This window comes from Chaetodon auriga, chromosome 2 (assembly GCF_051107435.1).
Source record: "Chaetodon auriga isolate fChaAug3 chromosome 2, fChaAug3.hap1, whole genome shotgun sequence".
Classification (NCBI taxonomy): domain Eukaryota; kingdom Metazoa; phylum Chordata; class Actinopteri; order Chaetodontiformes; family Chaetodontidae; genus Chaetodon; species Chaetodon auriga.
The window spans coordinates 24,641,814-24,661,726 of NC_135075.1; the positions used below are offsets into that span (position 1 = coordinate 24,641,814).

General features: G+C 43.1%; 2 protein-coding genes across 2 annotated transcripts in view; one reads left to right on the forward strand and one right to left on the reverse strand.

The window, feature by feature from the left end:
• Positions 1–1,866: 1,866 nt before the first annotated feature.
• Positions 1,867–19,913, reverse strand: part of LOC143327869 (plexin-A2-like) — a 76,235-nt gene continuing 58,188 nt past the window's right edge. The window contains exons 19-32 of the mRNA XM_076742464.1: positions 19,179–19,322; positions 18,474–18,708; positions 17,757–17,899; positions 16,329–16,597; positions 14,676–14,742; positions 14,144–14,290; positions 12,726–12,885; positions 11,080–11,183; positions 8,821–8,917; positions 8,029–8,228; positions 7,767–7,936; positions 7,076–7,288; positions 5,981–6,131; positions 1,867–4,611 (exon numbers count right to left, since the gene is read on the reverse strand). Coding sequence (XP_076598579.1) covers positions 4,516–4,611; positions 5,981–6,131; positions 7,076–7,288; positions 7,767–7,936; positions 8,029–8,228; positions 8,821–8,917; positions 11,080–11,183; positions 12,726–12,885; positions 14,144–14,290; positions 14,676–14,742; positions 16,329–16,597; positions 17,757–17,899; positions 18,474–18,708; positions 19,179–19,322 — 2,196 coding nt within the window. The 3' untranslated portion in view covers positions 1,867–4,515. The remainder of the gene's footprint in view (positions 4,612–5,980; positions 6,132–7,075; positions 7,289–7,766; positions 7,937–8,028; positions 8,229–8,820; positions 8,918–11,079; positions 11,184–12,725; positions 12,886–14,143; positions 14,291–14,675; positions 14,743–16,328; positions 16,598–17,756; positions 17,900–18,473; positions 18,709–19,178; positions 19,323–19,913) is intronic.
• Positions 8,816–19,913, forward strand: part of ora1 (olfactory receptor class A related 1) — a 105,140-nt gene continuing 94,042 nt past the window's right edge. Inside the window, exon 1 of the mRNA XM_076742495.1 lies at positions 8,816–8,930. The gene's annotated coding sequence lies outside the window, so the exon portion shown is untranslated. The remainder of the gene's footprint in view (positions 8,931–19,913) is intronic.

Sequence of the window (19,913 nt, forward strand, 5' to 3'; positions counted from 1 at the left end):
GCAGGTGTACAGAGGACCCTTCGATACACTGATAACACCCCCACCTGGATCTGACAGGTGCGGGTTGGGAGGCCTGGATGTTCATGCAACCCTCCTCCTCCCCCTCCTCCTCTCTGCTCGGCTTGCCCAGAGCCCCGAGGGTTAAACATGAATAATGAATACTGGCTCCTTATGGCAAGTGCTCAGGAGCCCCTATATGCTGCTCACACGCCATACCAAATACTGTCACAGTATGACAGCAGCGCAAACTGTTCTTCATTCCGAGGGGCTGCTCTTCACGTGCTTTATTGTCAAATTCAAAGGGGTTTCGTCATTTTCTCCAGAAGAAGTCTTTGTTGCTTTGCAAGCTCAGCTCCTCTTTGGTGTCAGATGTGCTACTCTCACCTGACATGGTGTGTTTAAATAGCACATATACGCTGCATTTCCTCAGTATGATTGCAATTCATTGATTGACGGAATTAAAAACGGTATTTCCCACAAACCCTTTTACATCCTGGTGTACAATTAAGGGGACTTTGTAAATTATTATTATGTTTAATTTTCATCACACACACACACACACACACACACACACAAAAACACATCTACAGACAAAGATAAAAAACCACAATTTTTCAGCTTATCAGTAAAAAACAAAGCATATGGTGAAGAACAGCCAAACTGGACTTCATGCAGCAGTGACTTCAGCTGAGCAAAGGTGTCTAATAATTGGGCCGCAGGTACATTCAAACCATGTATGTTGCTTTGAAACCTCTCAAGATGTGTCCCTGAGACCAGTCCCCTAAACCATGTGGAGAGAGGAGGAGCTCTTCCGTTCCTCGACAATGATCCTCTTTGACGTACCAAACACAAGAGTCTGCTGTCACACATTTCCTTTACTGCACCGCTGTCTGTACATTGATTGATTTATTTTTGTTCTTTTTGAGGAAGATGAACAAGCTGGAAGTGATTGTTCCATCTGCGTTTCTTTTGCTGACTCCAGAATAAAAAGAAAAGCTCGAGCTGTTTGTTTGGAGGTACGCCGCCCTCCTCCTGTGAAGCTCTGCAAAGCAATCCGGCAGAAGGACACGCGAACCAAAGGCGGCACACCGCTGAGTTTCTGCAGATTATATGTCATTTTTTCAAAACGATCCTCTTTACAATAATCATACTTGACTGCGGTGTCCCAATATTTGTGGTAAATTGATATTTAAAAAAAAAAAAAATACATTCAGCACCTTTTCAACAAGACATGCTGCTTGTTTTGCTCCTCATTTACAACTAAAATCATGACTAACAATGGACTTTCATTCAAATCTTATGGCAAATGTTGTAGTAGGCTCTCAGTCGAGTATATATGGTCACTGTTTTGTTGTAGAATGAATTTCTCTTTGATAAAAAGCTTTTTATGTTCCATGTGTAGAGAAGTCAGTGTTCATAAATTATGCAAATTTAAGTCCAAAGGCTGAACGATAGATGCTCCCCTGGGATTTCTGATCTCTGACATCATCGTCTTGCATTTAAAGCCCTCCCGTGGAAATCCAATAACAGTTTAACTATCAAATTAGTATGCTAGTGGTCCGCTAACATAATAAAAATAGATTATCCAGTTATGTGCGGCAGAGAGGATGACCTCACCTCGGGCAACTTTGACTAAAACATACAAACGTCATAAGTGAAGCTGAGCTGTTTGATATGATACAAGTCAAAGCTAAACAGTCTGAAATGGAAATTTATTTTCCCTATGAATTAAGCATTTTTAGGACACAAGGTTTTGATTGCCCAGGGCTCCACATTAAGATTTATAAATATAAAATAATCATGTTTATTGTGGTTTTTCAGTGTCACTTTAGCATGAAAGAAACCAGGCGGAAATCATTTTCATCAGCTGCGCATTTAATGTATAACAACAGTACAAAGTGAATCTTTTGCTTGCAAAATAGGAGTGTTTTTTATGTACAATATTTATACAATAATATATAGTTTAAAAAACATTACAGTTTAAACGTCTGACGGTTTATTGCACAACACATTTATAAATTATCATCATCAAACCACACATGAAACAGATGAGCTCTGTCATATTTCAACACTTAACAGGAAAGGTAATTATTATTTATCTTATTTTAGCTTGTTCTTCTAGATTAGCATGAGTCAAGGTCCTGTGGGGAGTACATTAACCCCACTGATACTGAAATGGTAAAAAAAAAAGATCAGCGCTCCAGAGCGACACTGATAGACAGTCGTGGTGGCGAATACATGGAGCCATGAAAACAGCCTCGAGCGCGGGAAGTTCATCTCTCACCACTGCAATGGCTGAAATGCAAACAATCAGAACTGAAACCCTGAATCAACGCGATGCCTCGGGCTGAATACTTCATCATGATAATCATTTTAAAAGTTTAGATATGGCACTCTATAAATACAGCAGCAAGGAGACAACAAGCAGTCAGGTAAAATGTACATCTGAACGCAAAATTCTACGCTGAAGCGTGGAAACAGGAAGCGCTGTGAAGCAACAAACAGAGTCTCAATGGATGAACTTTACAAGGATCAACCGCTGATCCAAGCACGTCGTTAATCGTATATCCACTCTGTGGACAAAATATTAGGAACACCGACTTCATACTGAGCTGCACACTCCGTCGCAGCGCCTCACCCCAGCTTCAGGAGTCCCTCTCCATCTCGTTTCCTATGTTCGTGGATTTATTGGGGGAAAATCAATAAGGCATCAGAGCCTTCATCTCACTTAATCGGACCCGATTAGTTCACAGGAGCAGCAGGTGTTCCTAACATCCCGTACACTCGGTGCATTTCAAGTATCACGCTTAAATGTAAACAATGACTGATGAGACAGGGAGGGCGGAGGAGGGGGAGCGGCGCTGCTGGCCGGGGGTTAGGCCGATCTGATCCCCGATCAGACTCATAGCATCATTAATCATGCTTTTTGCTACAGTTCAATTTGGTCTCCACTTATCTTTGAATGGTTGAATTGGTGGTCTATAGATCATCACTGTACAAAATTTCCTATCTCAAATGGGATCTTTTCCGTACAATGGCGTGTATTATTAATAGCCTCTACTGGAGCATTTAACATGAATGAAACATGAGACATTATATTTGGCACAAAAGCCAGGGATTGGGTCTGGATATATCTCTTCATATATTTCACATTTGAATGGAAAGCCTTCTCAGCGTTACATTATTAAAGAGCTGGACTCTCACCTTGTCAGTGACAAATGCTGTGTACACTGTTCAACCCCTAGCAGGGTTGTAAAATCAGAAAATCTTCATTAAACACAAAATAACTTATGGCAGGGAGCTTAAAGTGGGGAAATGGAGAGTAACGACGCCACGGTCTTTAGTGTTGTCTTTTTTTTAAGCCTTTCAAAGGCAACAGGAAAAGGCTTAACAACGCAAAGTTACACATCTCTGCTCTGAATGGCTCCAAACGGCGATGTCACTCCAAGCCGGCGATATGTAGTGCGAGCGAGCGTCCTTCATCTCTGACATATGAAAAGTACTTGGAGTCTTGTCTCACCACATGTGCCGTCCCATTAAATTGGCTCCTGTCTTTGTTGAGCTCCTCCAGTGACTTTTCAAGTTGAGTCATTCTTTATTAAGTGCTGTTCTCAGAGCTCCAGCCGTGCCACACACACACACAGTTAGTGTAAGCACCCACTACAAAGACAAACCATCACCCAGCGGAAAAGAGCTGGCTGCAAATTCAGCAGCTGTGATGGCCCGAATCCTCCCTCTCTGTCTGTCTCTGTCTCCCTCTCTGTCCCTCACTCTCTCTGTCTGTGTCTCTGTCTCATTCACACACACACACACACACACACACACACACACACACAGAAACACTGTCTCTCTCTTTCTGTCTCTATTTCGCACCCACACTCACACACATTCTCTCTCTCTCTCTCTCTCTCTCTCTCTCTCTCTCTCTCACACACACACACACACACTCTCTCCTTCTCTATGTCTGTCTCTCTGTTTATCTCTCTCTTTGTCTTACCCCTGTCTCTCCCTCTCTCTCTCTCTCTCTCTCTCTCTCTCTCTCTCTCTCCCTCTCTCCCTCTCTCTCTCTCTCTCTCTGTAGGAGCCTTTTTAGAAGTTGGATGTTTGCCTGTTGGAGTTTCTTCTGAAAAAACGATGACATTGGATTCAAAAGTCGTGCTTTGGGACGATCTGCTGTTTGATGTGTGCTGTGGTTTGTGTATGTACAATTGTATGTGTGTGTATATGCATGTGTATGTATCTCTTTGTGTATGTATTGTCAGTTTGTTTATACAGTAGGTCCATTAAGTCCGCAGTGTGTGTGTGTGTGTGTGTGTGTGTGTGCGTGTGTGTGTGTGTGCGCGCACACGCAGCTAATGTGTTCCTTCACGCGCACATCTGGGTACCACGTGTGTTGCCAAAGGGTTTATAACTCCTCTGCTGTAGTATGTTTCTGTGTGTGTGTGTGTGTCTCTGTATGTATAATGTGTGTGTACTGTATGTGTTTGTGTAAGCGTGTGTGTGTGTCTGTGTGTCTCAGCTCTCTGTAGACATTGCTAAGATGATCTGCTCCACTTTATATGCCAGCTTCTGCTTCTGGGCCTGTTCATCCTGCTCCAGTGCCTCAATGATCTAAAACACACATTCAGAAACACACACACGGGCACGAAGAGTGAATCGTTGGTCAGCTGTGGAAATCATATAAACATGCACATTACGAATCGAACAAATACACAGCAGCTCCACAGTTGATTTATTAGAATTCACTGCATACGTATAGATAATCGCAAAAAATATGTAAAGTAAGCCAGTTATAACTTAAGCTGATCAAGCAAAAAACATTTGCTGGTTGCAGCTTCTTAAAGGCGAGAATCTGCTGCTTCTCTCACTTACTATTATATCATTATTATCATTATACATGTAAACAAGATATCTATATGTGGGTTTTGGACTGTTTCTTTAGACTCAGACAGGCCACAGGGGACAGAGACGGGCATGATGCACTGCAGCGTGTGGTGTAACCTTTCGGCTACCAAGGCGATTAATTGAAAAATCAATCATTAATTTCATCTTAATTTCAAAGTCTTTAAAGAGTAAGTTAACACCCCTGAAAGTGTTGTTTGTGTGGGCCTCCAGCGGTTTAAGTTCTCACCCTGCTGCAGTGTTTTGCAAGTGTCCTTTAAGATGAAGATCATTATCTGGTACTTTAGTGCTGAAATGCTCCACTATGGCCACCAGCTAGTCCCTGGTCAGACAGTGTGAAGAGCGTTTATCAGAGCTAACAGAGCTACCAGCATGCAGCTGTTTTCAATGAAATGCTCATAAAGCTTTTGAGGATTCTTAATCATCTGGGTCATGATTATCCAAGGAGGGTTGAATCAAGGGCAAATGAACATGTAGAAGCTTGAAAATATTTTGCCGCTTATCTAAGGGGCTTCCTCAGTGCTAACTGGCTGGTGGGGGGGTCCCAGGTAACCTCTGTGGGGTCAGTTGGCAGGTTTTGATACCACCACGGCTGTTAGTGCTCCTGGTTGTAACGTCAGTCGCTGGAGTCGTTGGAGTCAGCTGAGGCCAAGTGTAAACGACGTCGTTAAGGCTGTTAGATGAGGCCAAATGTGAATGGTTGTTAAATCTCCTGAGAAGGGACAAAGGACAGCCTTGTTTGGGGGGGGGGGGGGGGGTAAACTGCTGATTCTTGACCCGAGTAGTTGGCCCTCCTGTGTTTAGCCATGCATTTGTTCAATGGTTGTTTAGTTTCCCTCAAATATACGACTCTGTGCATTCCTCACTGCGCTGGACTGCATACACTAGGTTGCCTCTCTCGTGTTTGGGTGTGCGGCCTTTCAGATAGGACTTTAAAGGCGAGAGGCTACAGGGTCAGGTGATAATTCACTGCTATTAGTGACATCTTTTACTGCACACAGTCATTTTATCCTTTGTTGCCAGCTTACCACACCAGCAGCATCTCTACAGCACATTTCCACGTTACAGTGGGCCTCACCTCTTGGCTGTACTTGCTGACGTAAGCGTAGATCTCATGGAGGGCACTGAGCATGTTGAACTCACTGGAGTGAAGGCGGGCCTGTTCAGCCAGATAGGCATTCATATCCTGATCACTGATGGCAGGCAGGCGGTTGATGTCAGCGTAGTACCTGAGAGGAGACACACACACACACGGTGTCAGAGTCAAGGGCACAGTCATGCATACCAAAACTCTTCTCCTCACTTGGATCCAATGTTTTGCTGTTAAAAGTCAAAGAATATCAAATGTTAAAGGTGTCAGTAAATCTGAGGAGTTTTGGCAGGAAAATAAGGAAATGCGTCACTCACAGGTTCAGTCAGTTAGTCACAGTGACTTCAAACCACACCAGCAAACAAACAAATGCTGAGCCTCATGTGACTCTACTTATGCAAACTTTCACTTGACTGCGTATTCATTCTGTCACTCCCAGCCTTATCATGGCCGCATGATTAATCATGTCACAATTCGCAGTCTTATTTATACACAAGGATCCTGCCTAATTGCATTACCAGAGAGATCTGTTGCACAAAGCCAAATGTTCCTGCTTTGTTTCTAAAGTTGCATCAACAAAGGACGAGACGCCACTTCAGCTGCATGGTAACAAAGATAAGACGTCAGGCGAACAAGAACAAAACGGGTCCAAATTAGGAGATCCTCTCTGATGATGGCAAGCGAGAGTAGATATATTACTCCACCAGCTGGGACAAAACCTGCTGCTGCTGGTGTAAGAAAAGCACATAAATAGCAACCGCTGTTCTGATGTAGTTGCTGAACTGTGTAGTAACACCACAAACAGATACTACCACAGAATACAATGTGATGAAGCTATAAAAGCTGCAAAACGATTACACTATAAAGACGAAGCATTAAGCCAGCACTAACCTTACATATAACAAACTCAATCCTACCTAAACTTAATCCTATTTATAAGAGAAACAAACATAAATTCTAACTTTCACCAAAAATACAGGCCCTGATTCTTGACCGACCCTGTGAGGGAGTGATGGCAGCCAAAGAGCCCTCTGTTTGGGGGATTTTGCATTTGACTTTGCATGTGTGTGCACACATACACACCTTTCTACCCAGCTTTTGTAATGCGGTATGTCCTTGGCATAGAGTAGTTTGGTGGAGGGTGAGTCTTTGCCCAGACGGTGTTCAGACGTTGAGCAAGAGTCCATAAAGGTTTGGGCCACCACAGACAGACACGCGTCCGTGATGCTGCTTTTATGGATGTCAAACACGAACTGGGGATTCTTGATCACGTTTACCCAGAAGCGCAGAGGCAGGCTGTAGACATTGAAAGAGTAGAGAGACGGAGAGAGAGAAAGATTTCACACATTTTCAGACTTCAATAAAATGATTCACTTCGTGTGTAAAAGATGTTCCTGTTTGATTTTCTTCTTATCAATCCCATACTGACTTTTCGAATTGTCTTTAGTCATGAGAACAAAATGCAGATGAAGTTTGGAGGACTATTACTGGATGTAATTTTGAGCTTTAAACACCAGGCTTGCAGATTGTGCATAGAAGTTAAGAAGTTCTTCAAAGAAAAATAGTTACAACTGTACAAAACACAAGAGAATAGGATAAAATGAGATAAGGGAGCACGTTTGAATTAAGAGGTAATAATTCAGAAATGTTCAGTGGGCGCCAAGCATGGACTGTCAATGATGAGTAAAAGTCTGGAAATGAAAATTTCTACAGGAGGCACTCCAAACAGGCTTGTGAGAGAAAGCGAGCTGGCTTTGCAGTCAGTCTTTCTCACCAGTTGCTCTTCCAGGTGTGGCGAACGTCCATGTCATGGATGCTGTGCCGATCGGCCTGCTCGTCCAGGAAATCGAACATGTATTTGATTGCTAGAGGCAGGGCGGTGCCCCGACATACAGTGCTGAACAGGGTCTCAAACAGGTCGTCCACAAACTTCTGCAGCGTGCCCTACAGAACAAAGTGCATGGAGTTAAGACTTGTAGTTTCTGCTCTAAAGAAGAGTTAGAATATCATACTGTCACTACGACAGTATGCTGCACCTTCGTTGCTAGTAGCCTCGTCAGGTAGATCTCAGACACCATCTTGCTGCCGCGCTCGCCCTCTTTCTGGTCCCCGTGGTCGTGGTTCTTGACTAAGTGCCAGACTTTGACCCCGCTCTCCAGGTCAGGGGTCAGCATGGGCACACGGGAGTGGGGGCTGTCTGGGCTGGTGGGCGTGGAGCGGAAGGGCACGTCCACACCTAGATGTCAGATACAGAGAAAATATTCCAAAATGCTCTGATGCAGTTTGACTGGTGCTTTTAGAGTCATTATTTCATTGGTTGTCATAGTAATGATGCTGACATGCACTCATTCACTAAAAGCATGTTTACTATCCGAGCTGCAGTCCGTGCTTTCTGTCACTGTGATTATATTTTCTGCCCTTCTTGTCATCCTGTTTATCACAAGGTGTATTTTAACAGAAAAATCGCTTCAAACCTATTATGAAATGTCACTGTGAGCCGCTGTTTTCAGGGTGTCTTTTGAATTGTAGGATGTAGATTACATTAAAGTAACAAAACCGCATTTCATGTGTCCTGATAAAACATACACAAACACCACATAGTGTGAAAACTAAAGATTGAAACATAATCGTTTTAAAGGTGGATGCATCTTGCTTCTGTTCTGCTGAGTGTTTTTGAATCTCATATTGCATCTCTTTGTTTCATATGCTGTATAACAGTTTCTGCTAATGTGCTTTACAAGAGACTGATGAGTGACAGGAACAGATGGTGCAACACTGCTGGAAGCGGCATGAATATGAAGTCTTTGTATTCCTCCAACAGCACTGACCGTATCTGCTGATGCTGCGTGGGAAGCTGGCTGAGGAAGGAATGTTGAAAGAGGACATCTGTTTGGGCACCAAGGCCACCACACAGCGCTCAGACACCTGGAAGACAAAGGTAAAGCCTGTAGCCTTATACATGTGGGGCTTGTAGCTGTTAGTCAGAAGTAATCATGGCTGGAATTTAAACAAAAATGTTCAAGATCAAATATCAAGGTCCAGTCACAAGAAAGACGAGCTATAAACCAATGATGGATCGGGCTTTAGTTCAATAAAACATGCTGTAAATCAAAATATTCCATCATGGTTTGCTTGATAGAAATACAGCTTTTATCACAACAGCTTCACCTTCCAAACAGACACAAGCCTATCCATATTGAAAATATCTGCCAAATAGTGATGGAATTCCTCAAAAAGACTGAACTGAACTTAACATCAACCTTAAAACTTTGAATGAAACTTCAGTGTGAAAAGAAGAAATCCTCTGCACAGCAATATAATTCAACTTTGTAAAGGTCAAACGCAGTCAAGGTGGAGGAATGGAAAGTGGGTTTACCACACAGAAAAGTTAGCTCAAAATTCATTACATTCAATTCTGTGTACTTGGTGTGTGGAAACCCCTATTTTGCTTATTTAAGATTCTCTGTTACTAACAGAGACAGTTTCAGTACAACTAAATTACCTGATAGTGCTTCTCAGCTTAGATTAAATCCATAAAGAAGCACTCGGCTGTAATGAGACTTAAGGCAATGCAAATGTTTTCAATACACACATATCTCCAATGTCTGTTGTGAATAAATGTTCATAAAAGAAGAAGACACTCCTTATTGCTCCAAAACCTGATTGAGAATCATCACGTTTTTGCATTTTCTTCAGTATCAACTGAATCCAGTGAGAGCTGTCTGAACATTCATGGCCACGCTGCAGACAGGAACTGCTAATAGCTGCTTCGGCATACTTTTAATGCGCCCACATGTAGATAGATTTCACAGTGAAATATGTTTGTGTTTATTTGAGCTCACTGGCTCATTGCAAGTGCCGGTCCAACATTTCGCCTGTACTCCCAGGTAAATACTGTATACTGTAGCTGTGGCAGATGTGGCGAGGTCATCTGCAGCGTGAAGAAAATTTACATTACTGTTCTGCATGAGCAACAAATGCAGCTAATGCAAATCCAGCTCAGCAACAGGACAAACATTTCCACACCTGGCAGAGAGATTAAGAACGAAAGAAATTTTTTTATCTCCTCCACAGATAGGAGGGAGTACATGCCTCTTTTGTCAAAACACACTTTTAGCGCAGAAAATTTCCTCTGTCGTTATTCCTCTCTTTGTTTAAATAAAAGTATGCTGCACTGAAATACCGCCTGCATGTGAGTGGTTGGTCCAGTTGGCCCAAAGCTGACAGTGAAGACAAACATTTGACTGACAAAGAAACAGGATGACTCATCCGAGGTTGGTGACCTGTGTAGTCGTATTTATGAGCTGAAAATAAATGTTGTAAAAGACAGAGGCACACAACTGCATGTTCGGGTTGACTGAGCGTGCTTGTGACCGGGAGGTTAAAAAAAATGTTGGCAGGGTTGAGATGAGTGATATGAATATGAATGAGTAATCCTCTGTCCTTCATCAACAATATCTGCTGTGATGCCCTCAAGCATCTGGATAATTGCAGTTTTTTTTTTTTTTTTTTAAAAAAAGGTTGATTCAAGGTTTGCAGGAGTTAGAGTGAAAAAGCTTTGTAAGCTCAGTATTGACTGGAGCTGAAATGGTTAGTCGATTGACAGAAGATTAATGTGCAGCTCTGAACATTTATTAAACGTTTTGGTCGCCTGTCAAACTAATATGCCAAACAATTGAATACCCCTCGCCTCACCCATCCCTTTCCAAACATGGAGGGGAAGCTACAAAACTCACAAAAGGCGCTCTCTTGAGTCCATTGTCCATCCTGGGCTACTGTAATAACATGGCGGTACAACATGGGGGACTCTGTGGAAGAGCATCCACTCCCTCTGTAGACATAATGAGCTCTTTCTAAGGTAACAAAACCAAACCATTCATTCTGTGAATGTGAATATTTTCTGCTTTGCTCTGTTTTAAATATTTTATAAACTGAATATCTTTGGATTTTGGATCATTGCCTGAACAAAACAAGCTATTTGAGGCTTTGTGATGTGCATTTTTTAATTGCTTTTTTTTTTTTTTTTAAGACAATTCATCCTTTAAAGAAGATTAGTCGCAGCCCTGGTATTAATGTAATTAACAGACCTGGTAGTGCATGAGTGTGTTGAGTCTCTTCCAGTCGCTCTCTATCTTGGTGGTGATGTCCTCGTCCTGCAGGACCACACGCGCTGTTCTGCCCTGCCGCCACTCTGTAGGAAAATACAATCAATAGTGAATGTGTGACATGCGGCGTTCTGGAGAATGTTTGTATCCCAGGTGCCAAGTGACAGTTACATATCGTCTAATGTCCATCGTTTGTCTTGCTCTGTCCCTTCATGCTGCAGGTGAGGTCATGTTATCCTTGTGTACTGTATTAGTATTTTCTTTGAAACCCAACCTCATCATGGGACTTTATTCTCCACGATGTCCTCCTCAATTAGTGGTCTTAAGTTGATGTTTTTATGCACTTTTAATGCTGAGAGAACTCCCCTTAAACCTTCTTGTTTCCATAAATAAATGCTGCTTGCATGGGCTTTAGTATACAAGCATAACTTCACTCCTCACAGGGTTTGTATCTAGAACAACAGATGAATTTTGTAGAAAAACAAATCTACTTTTTTGATGAATTTTAAATCAAATTCTCAAGTTTTCAGAACTTATAGGTCATATCAAATATGTCTTCTATATCTGAACGTGCAATCTTTATTATTACAACCTTTAGTCCCCCTGGCGTGTTTGTGACTGTACAACCCTGATTCCAGAAAAGTTGGGACGTTGTGTAAAACTTCAGTAAAAACAGAATGCAATCATTTGCAAAGGAACTGTTTGCTGACAACAGTTTTACAAAGTGTTCCTAAGCCCATGTAGTAATCTCCTTTATCCAATCATGTGTTCACAAAGTGGTGAACCTCGCTCCATCCTCGCTTGCGAACGACTGAGCCTTTCCAGGATGCCCCTTTCATTCCCAATCATGATACTCTCGCCTGTTACCAATCAACCTGTTTACCTGTGGAATGTTCCAAACAGGTGTTTTTTGGAGCGTTCGACAACTTTCCCAGCCTTTTGTTGCTCCTGTCCCAACTTGTTTGAAACATGTCGTCGGCATCAAATTCAGAATAAGCAGATATTTGCAAAAATCAGCTTAGCAGCCAACATGTCACCAAGATGGCTTCTGGTACATTTCTTCTTGACAATTAAAGTGATTCTGCAAACACAATAATCGACACGGTGCCTTCACTTGGATTTAAAATGCCCAAAGCAACAAGGAAAAACTGATCCTCTCTTAATCCCTAACCTGTGAAAGCCCCTTAAGGTGTAAAACTACAAACCCAAAGCAATATCAGCCTCTACCTACAAGGTATCTTATTTACTCCCTTTGAAGATGCGTGTCAGCTGGATTTGTGCCGAGTCATTCAGTATAGGATGACATGTTGTGGGCGTAAGCTTAAGTGTAGGTGAGCTGTCAGTGAGGTTTAGCGTCAGGGCTGGTGAGTGTTGCTCTGGTTAGGGCTGTACGCAGGTGTGGGGAGGGGTTGTCTTCCAGAAACTCGTGTTGAGCCCTTTGTTGATGTCATGCGTCTTCTCAGCGATAACTCCCCTGACATGCCCACTCTCAGCTGTATTCACCCCTCCTGTCATTATTCCAACATCTTATGTGCCATGGCCGTCTATGCTTTATCCCAGAAGATAGAAGACAATTAAGCTTATGAAATTAGTCTTTCACAGCACGATTGCACCCAATGCAGCCTCACCCAGATCCATGTCTGCAGCCCGTGGTCGCTGTGAGTAGGGCATGTTCTTGTACACCGCATCCAGGATCTTCTCCTTTACCTGGGTAATGGTGTCACAGTTGAGCACCTTGACAGGGATTTCTGGGCTGTTCTCATTGTCTGGGTTCACACAGCTCAGCGTCTGGGGATCCAGGATGGAGAGAGATTTAGAGGAGGGGGTAAGAGAAAGAGCGAGAGAGAAAAAGGTGTTGCTTGCTAGGAAAGTCCTTTCATTACCCACTCCTCAACAAACTGTCCTGGCAGAGAGGATCTTGGCCAGAAATGTAATTTCACACCTCCGGGATGTGGCTGTGCAGCTCTAGCCAGGGGCATTAAACAAGTAATGAGACACAGCCTCTCAGACTCTCCGACATGGATATCAGAGAGGTGTCATCCTGTCGCTGGCTGGCTCTGCGTCGGAGCTAAAGCCTGAGGGGGAACTTATTGTGATGGGCCGGTGGAGGAATCTAGCCAGCTTAATTTTAATGGAAAGGTAAAAGAAAGAGGCATATTGGTGTTGTACAGGTGGCCGTACATCACTCTGATGGAATGTTGTTGACTGCTTATTCTTGATTCTGTTTCACTATTTCTCCTTCTCTAATTTGGGTAGCTGGGTTTCTCTTGTCAAAGTTCATCAGGCCTAGAGAAACTAAACAGAAGTTTGTTAGAAAAAGGCCAAGACAGATCTGTTAAAATCAATAAAGCTGCAGTATGGGGGGTGCACGGGGAAATCCCAGGTTCTAAGGACCGCTGTGGCTCAGGTAGTCCACATGCTGAAGTGTCCTTGAGCAAGACACAGAAACCCTCTGTCGATGTGTCTGTATGGGAAAATATATATATCACATCCTTGTCTCTGCACTGCAGACTGCTTCAGATTTGAAGGGATGTCTGTATGCACGGTGGGATTGCAAGGCGATAGCGTGGATCTCCTTATATATTATTCCATCCCAGTCTGCTCTCTACAGTCTGCTCCCTTTACAAACCAACGGTGGGACTTAGCGGTAGCAAGGACTGCAGTGAACGGGACTTCCACATACTGATATTCACCCGAATAAGGAAATGAAGCTGGAATTGGAGTTAAACTCACAGCTGATTGAATGGCTGTGTCAACATTTTAAGGCCTTATTTTCTCAAGTTGTTTTAAAGGCATTTTGTCAAGATCACCTTAGGCTTGAGGAGATGAAAATCTGGCTGTGCAAAGATTATTTGTCCACTGTCATCATGTTATTCAAACCATCCAAATACTTACAGCAGTCATAAAATTACAACCACAGCCCAGGCGCTTTCCTCATTTCTGTGGATCCGTCAAGGCTCTTTGCCAAGAGATGTACAAAAAGGAATACAGGCAAAATTTTGGACTTTTTTTCTTTCTTTTTTTTATTAATGTCTTTATGACTCACCAGTGTCTTGTATTCAATCTGCTGCCGGATGAGTTTGTCCTCACTGAGGGAATAGCGTGCCTCCCCGGTGATGGAGTCTATGGGTCCCTTCTCCATTTGCTGTTTGATGGCACAGAACAGCATGAAGAGAGGCTCGCCAGCACACTCCTTTGTTTTGGAAGGGAACCCGGGGATTAGAGTGAAAGGTGGGAGAAAGGAAAATAAGACATAGGAAAGAAGGGAAGGAAAGAGATCTGTATTCATCAGCACAGGCGATGAGCCTCAGGAAGTAGAGCATGACACATCAGACATGAGAAAATGTAGTTTCCTCTCCTTTTGAATTGCAAAGCTGGAGGTATCTTTGACCCCACAGGTAACCATTATCACTCCACAATGCCTATGAGGCTCACGATATCAGACAGTTAAAATGACAGCTACAACAGCAGACATAGCAGGCCACTCCATTATCAATGCAAATAATTTTAAGAAGCATCGTCATAGCATATCACTTTGACACCTGTAGCGATAAGGTCTGAGAAAGATTTCACTTTACCTTGAGAAATTTGTGGAGCAAGAAGGCGAACCAATTTGTCAGCATCTTCTCCGCCACAGACTCTGTTCTGCAAGACAAGAAGATAGCACACTCATTTGTTAGCAAGAGACATCCCACAGAGAGCTGGAGTGCCCTGATTATTCTTTTATAATTTAAGACGTAGAAGAGCCTGACATTGTTGGAACCCAAAAACATGACATGGAGAGTTTATAGAGAAGCAGCATCCTTACTCAGCCGCTCGGTCTCACAGGACACACGCTGTAAGTTAAGTGCTGCTGGTGCAGAACATATTTGGGTCATGACATAATTGTGCACAACTTAGACGTCCACTTCAAGTCCTCTCCCTCTTCCTTCGTTGCTGTGTCTGCAGTTAGCTACTGAACTTGAGCACAGATGGGAAAGATTTGATGATTTACTGTAGTAAATCCTTTAAATTGTGTAACAGTACCCTGATCCAAAGCCTGCAGCTTTCTAGCCACCAGTCACTTTCCCTCCTTAACCTGCTGTCTGTCACTCCTTTTCTGTCCTTACCTGCATTTCAACCCTAACCTGTATTGACTCTTCTGTTGACAGCACCCCATTAAATTTTAGAGTTTTTTTCCGCAAGAGCAGCATGTTTGGGCTAACAAGTTCTTGTTGTACCGGCTCCCATGTGAACTCATCCTTATATTTAATGAGTGTACTGCAGATTGAGAGAGCCCTCGTTTTCAAAAAAGGAGAAAAAAAAACCTCATGAAACATTCAGCAGGCCAGCCTCAGCACTGGGAAAACAATCGACAGATAACCAGAGGTGGAGGAAAGAGGGAGAGAGGCGAGAGAAAGGAGGAGAGGAGAGGTGACGGAGGAGGAGGAAACGTGAGCTCCAGCTGAATGTTTCATGAGTGGCACACAGAAGATAAGTCAGGCTGACAACGACTCCGCGGCCGCTGCACTCACTCTTCTCCATTAGGTTCTCGTCCTCTGCCAGTCCCACCCACTCTCTATCACTTTTAACGCTGCTGTCTTTCACCTGTCCGCTCAGGCACCCCGTTTCTCAGACTCGTAACGGCTGTTTCACGCCGCTGCACAAAACAAAGCTGAACAGAGGTGGGCTTTTCTTCGCTGGCCTAGTTACTCATCCATCAGAAGTGCGGTAACTGGGCTGGAAAGAACAATTCGCGAAGGAATTATCTATGCCACGAGATAAGCAGCGCTGATCAGAGCTGGTCAGGTTTGTGACAGAAAAGGCCTTAAAGTGGAAAAGATAGAGAGGAGAGAGGCCAGGAGGAAATTGTGGGGTTTCTTCTAACTATAACGTGCTTTGGTTTCTCTTTCGAAGCAATTGAACCGAAGGCGCGACTATTGTCTGACCCTGAGCTTCTCCAGTGGAGCGAAAAGATTTTGCTTGTTCAACTCACTGCAGTGAATTTCTACTTTTTGGGAATGCCTTAACTCGTAACCTTACAGCTCGCTGTGAAGTTAAACTCCCAAGTGAGTAATCCAATATTCAGCTGGACAACATGACCGATGGACAAAATGAAAGACATGATCACAGTTTGTAAGGGCACAACTTGAATTCTTTGTTGATGACTGCAACATAAAGGTTATTCCCAAAATGTTTAAACAGCTTTTTGTAATGCAACTTTTAGCAGCAGTGCAGCACTCCTGGTTTACCTGCGCAGGAGGAGTTTGGGGTGGTTCTTGCTCTCCAGGTTGCGTTCTATAAGGTCTGAGAGCAGGTGTTTGAGGATGTCTGTGGCGTACTCCAGCCGTCCTTGCAGAGCAGTCATGATGAGCGAGGCCACGTAGCCGCGGTCACGCATGGAGAAGGAGCGCTGCAGCTCCAGTGTACGGATGAATGTCAGCAGGAAAACCTTGTTATTCACCAGCTGAGCAAACTGCTTCAGGGCTTTCTCCACATTCGCCTGTCCGCTCCCTGGCACCTACACACATCATGCAATGAAATGAATGAAGAAGACTCAGCATAGATGGAATATACACAAAACTTCTCATAAACCATCACAAGGCTTAAGTGCGAAACCACCACTGGTGTGGCTACAGGCTTAGCCCAGTAGCAATGACGTAACCCTCACAAATCCGTTCCCTCCAGGAAACTTTTGAGTCATAGCTTCTAAACTTCAAGAAGTTTATCAAGATAATAAATAAACTAAGCTTCATTTTCTGCAACAAATTAAGGGCCTGTTACTTTCCTAACAAAGTCAGTAAGTTGAAACTGCAATCAGAGAGGCTCTTCAGAACAGAGGTATTTTTGAGATTGTTGTGACCATATTCACAGCTTGATTACATAAACAATTGGCAGCACCGGCCCAATTTGGATCTTGAGTACTTGACTAGCTGTTCTAGAAGTAATGAAAAGGTAAATGGCTTGTCATCAAAGTTTCTTCAAAATTAGGTATGGAGTGCTTCAGAATTGAGATCAGGACAATAATTAAAAAAAACAGTCCTGGCTACGTGAAGAACAATTTTAAATCTCTTGAGTTTGAGAAAAGAAGAGAAAAATACCAAAATCGGAACAAAACAAAAATCCTTCACAAGACCAGTACAAAGAGACAACGAACACTGCAGCATACTGCATGCTTCTTGATCAACTGAAATGTCTGTGTATTTGCAGGACATCAGTACTGCACCCCTCAACATCCAACTTATCGATGCATAGGACTTTGACAAAGGAATATGTGAACAGTTGACAACCACTTTATAATACCCTGACGTAAAGTTTCTCATGTAGAAAATAAACCTTTTCATGATTGGGTGTAGAAAAAGTGTTTTGTAAGTACAAAGTTAAGAGTCAAAGACCAAGAAAAGTTTGAAATGGGTGGATGGCTGAGACAAAGGGAGGGAGCAAACTCCAAATAAGATCTTCTCACAAGCTCCTCCAGATGATGTGGACACCATTAAACAAACAGACCTCAAACCGCTGACATTTGCTCACACCGCTCTCTTCGACAGCGGTTTGACAGCACTTGCCAGCAAGCCAAAATCAATTTTGCTTGGAGTATACTGGAGCCTTAAGGTCAAGATGTCAGAAAAATGGTTGAAACTGGATTCAAGTACTGCGGCCCCGCTTCAGAGGTTTCCTACCTCTAGCTCTCTGAGCACTGGGTGATCATCGATGCCGGGGAAGAGAACCCTCATGGCGTAAGTGCGATAGTCCAGATAGGGGATGCCAGCTCTGTCCAGATCGCTCGTCAGCTCGTTGATGTCTGTCTGCAGCTCTGCAAAGGCTACATATGACAGAGGTGTGCATTGAACATCTCACAGTAAAGCTAAAAAGTGCTTTACTCTCAGATGAATACATGAAATAGTCTAACAATTGTAAAAATAATGACAAATAGTGATTAGAATGAATCGAAAATTTAAGGAAAGTTCACAGTGTATCTTACAGTATATATTTAATCAATTAGAGTTTCACGAGCTGCAGATAGAAAACAGTGTGTAACCTTTTTAAGGTTACTTCCTTGTCTCCCATAGGAGAAAGCTGTCTTGAATAAAGGGACTCAGAATACAAATATCTTGCTCCAAAATCTTTATAGTCTTCAAATAACATATCCATAGCTAGTAATGTCCTTTAAACTAATCTTTTAGTCATTCCCCAGCCAATATAGTATATAAGTAAATAAATCTTTGTTCAAGTAAATCATTTTGTTAACAAAGCCACTACTAATGCCAGTCAAAGCATCAGCTCTCAACAGAGGGCGCTGGAGGGCAACTACTATTTGGTATTTGGGAGTGAGAGTTTTAATGGACATGATGTACGATTAATGATCATGTTAAGTCTCTCATATCAGTCTTGCTCACCCTCCTTGCACTCCAGAGCCACTCTGGACTCCAGATTGTCCATCTGCATCTGCAGGCGTTTCAGAGTGAGGTCATTCTCATGTGACTTCCGTCTGTAGGCCAGCAGGACGATGATGACGATGATGAGGAGCAGCCCTCCTCCAGCTGTGATGCTGAAGATAGCAGGAAGGGTGAGCAGGCTGTCGGACCGGATGTGAACCTCTCCCGGAGAGATGTGGAGTCCTCCCACTTGGACCTGGATGATAATAATCCAAGCATCAGCACACTGTTTCAAAACAGTGTTGAAAATGCTCAAATAACAAAGAAAATAATCGTCTTTGAAAACGGCTGGCAATGAATTCAAAACATTGTTGCTGAAGAATTAAATGGGCAAGTACAATGGAGATATGGATCATTTTCCCTGAACAATCACCTTTGAAGAAAAGCATTTTTAAAAGTTACAGGCACAGCAGCTCTTTTCTCATTATTTGCAAGAGCGCCTGTCAATAATTCTGGAGGGCAATGTGCTGTAATTGGGAACCTAGCAGACCATGAGTGACAGACAATGACAGAAAGCTAACTGAAAGCCTGTCGGTGACCCACAAACACGGTGGCGTAAAGACAAGCACTGACCTACAGACAGTGACCCACATCCATGCAGACAGGCAATCAGATGCACGGACGGACAGAAAACAGCCGGATAGGCAGAAACACTTTGAGACTGACCAGGACTTTGTGCTGCCCGGTGAGGTTTGGTGGCTCACAGAGTAACTGAGTGTCGGACACAGTGAGAGAACAGGGCGTATCTCCAATCAGCACCGTGTAATTCAGCCTGGCTCCACCCGACGCCGAAGGCACCAGGTTACGTCCCTGCAGCACAGTCAGAGAGGCAATATAAGAACTGTAGAAAATAACAATATATCACAGAGAAAATAGTTCTTTTAAAACAGTAAGCGGTCATTGATTTGGATCCTGACATACAGAAGTCTGGTCTAATGCATCAATTGAGAGTGTTTTTCAAGCAGTACTGTACAGTAACTATGCCGAATACTTTTGTGTAACACCATTGGAATTCTTTCTGATCATATGTATAGCATTTTAAACTCAATAAATGATCACCCTGCAATTTTGGGGCATTAGTGTAATTACTGTAATCAACCATGTTGGAGAATTGGCAGCCAGTTTTTCTACAATGTGAGTCATAATTTGCAGGAAATCTGCTAAATAATTTTACCTAGCGAAGGCAGAACCAGTCTGTCGTGTTCCTCTGCAACGAACACAGCTAAAGAAGCGCAATTGCACACAGCGTGAAAGTGAAAGGCGGTTTGGAAAACCTGTTCTGGAAACTACAAGATGTAGCCATGTGCTGTTTGTGACAGGGAGGATGGGAGCACACAGGGAGGGTCATGGGAGATGTAGTTTTTCAGGAAAAAAATCGACCAGTTAGAGAAACATGAGATA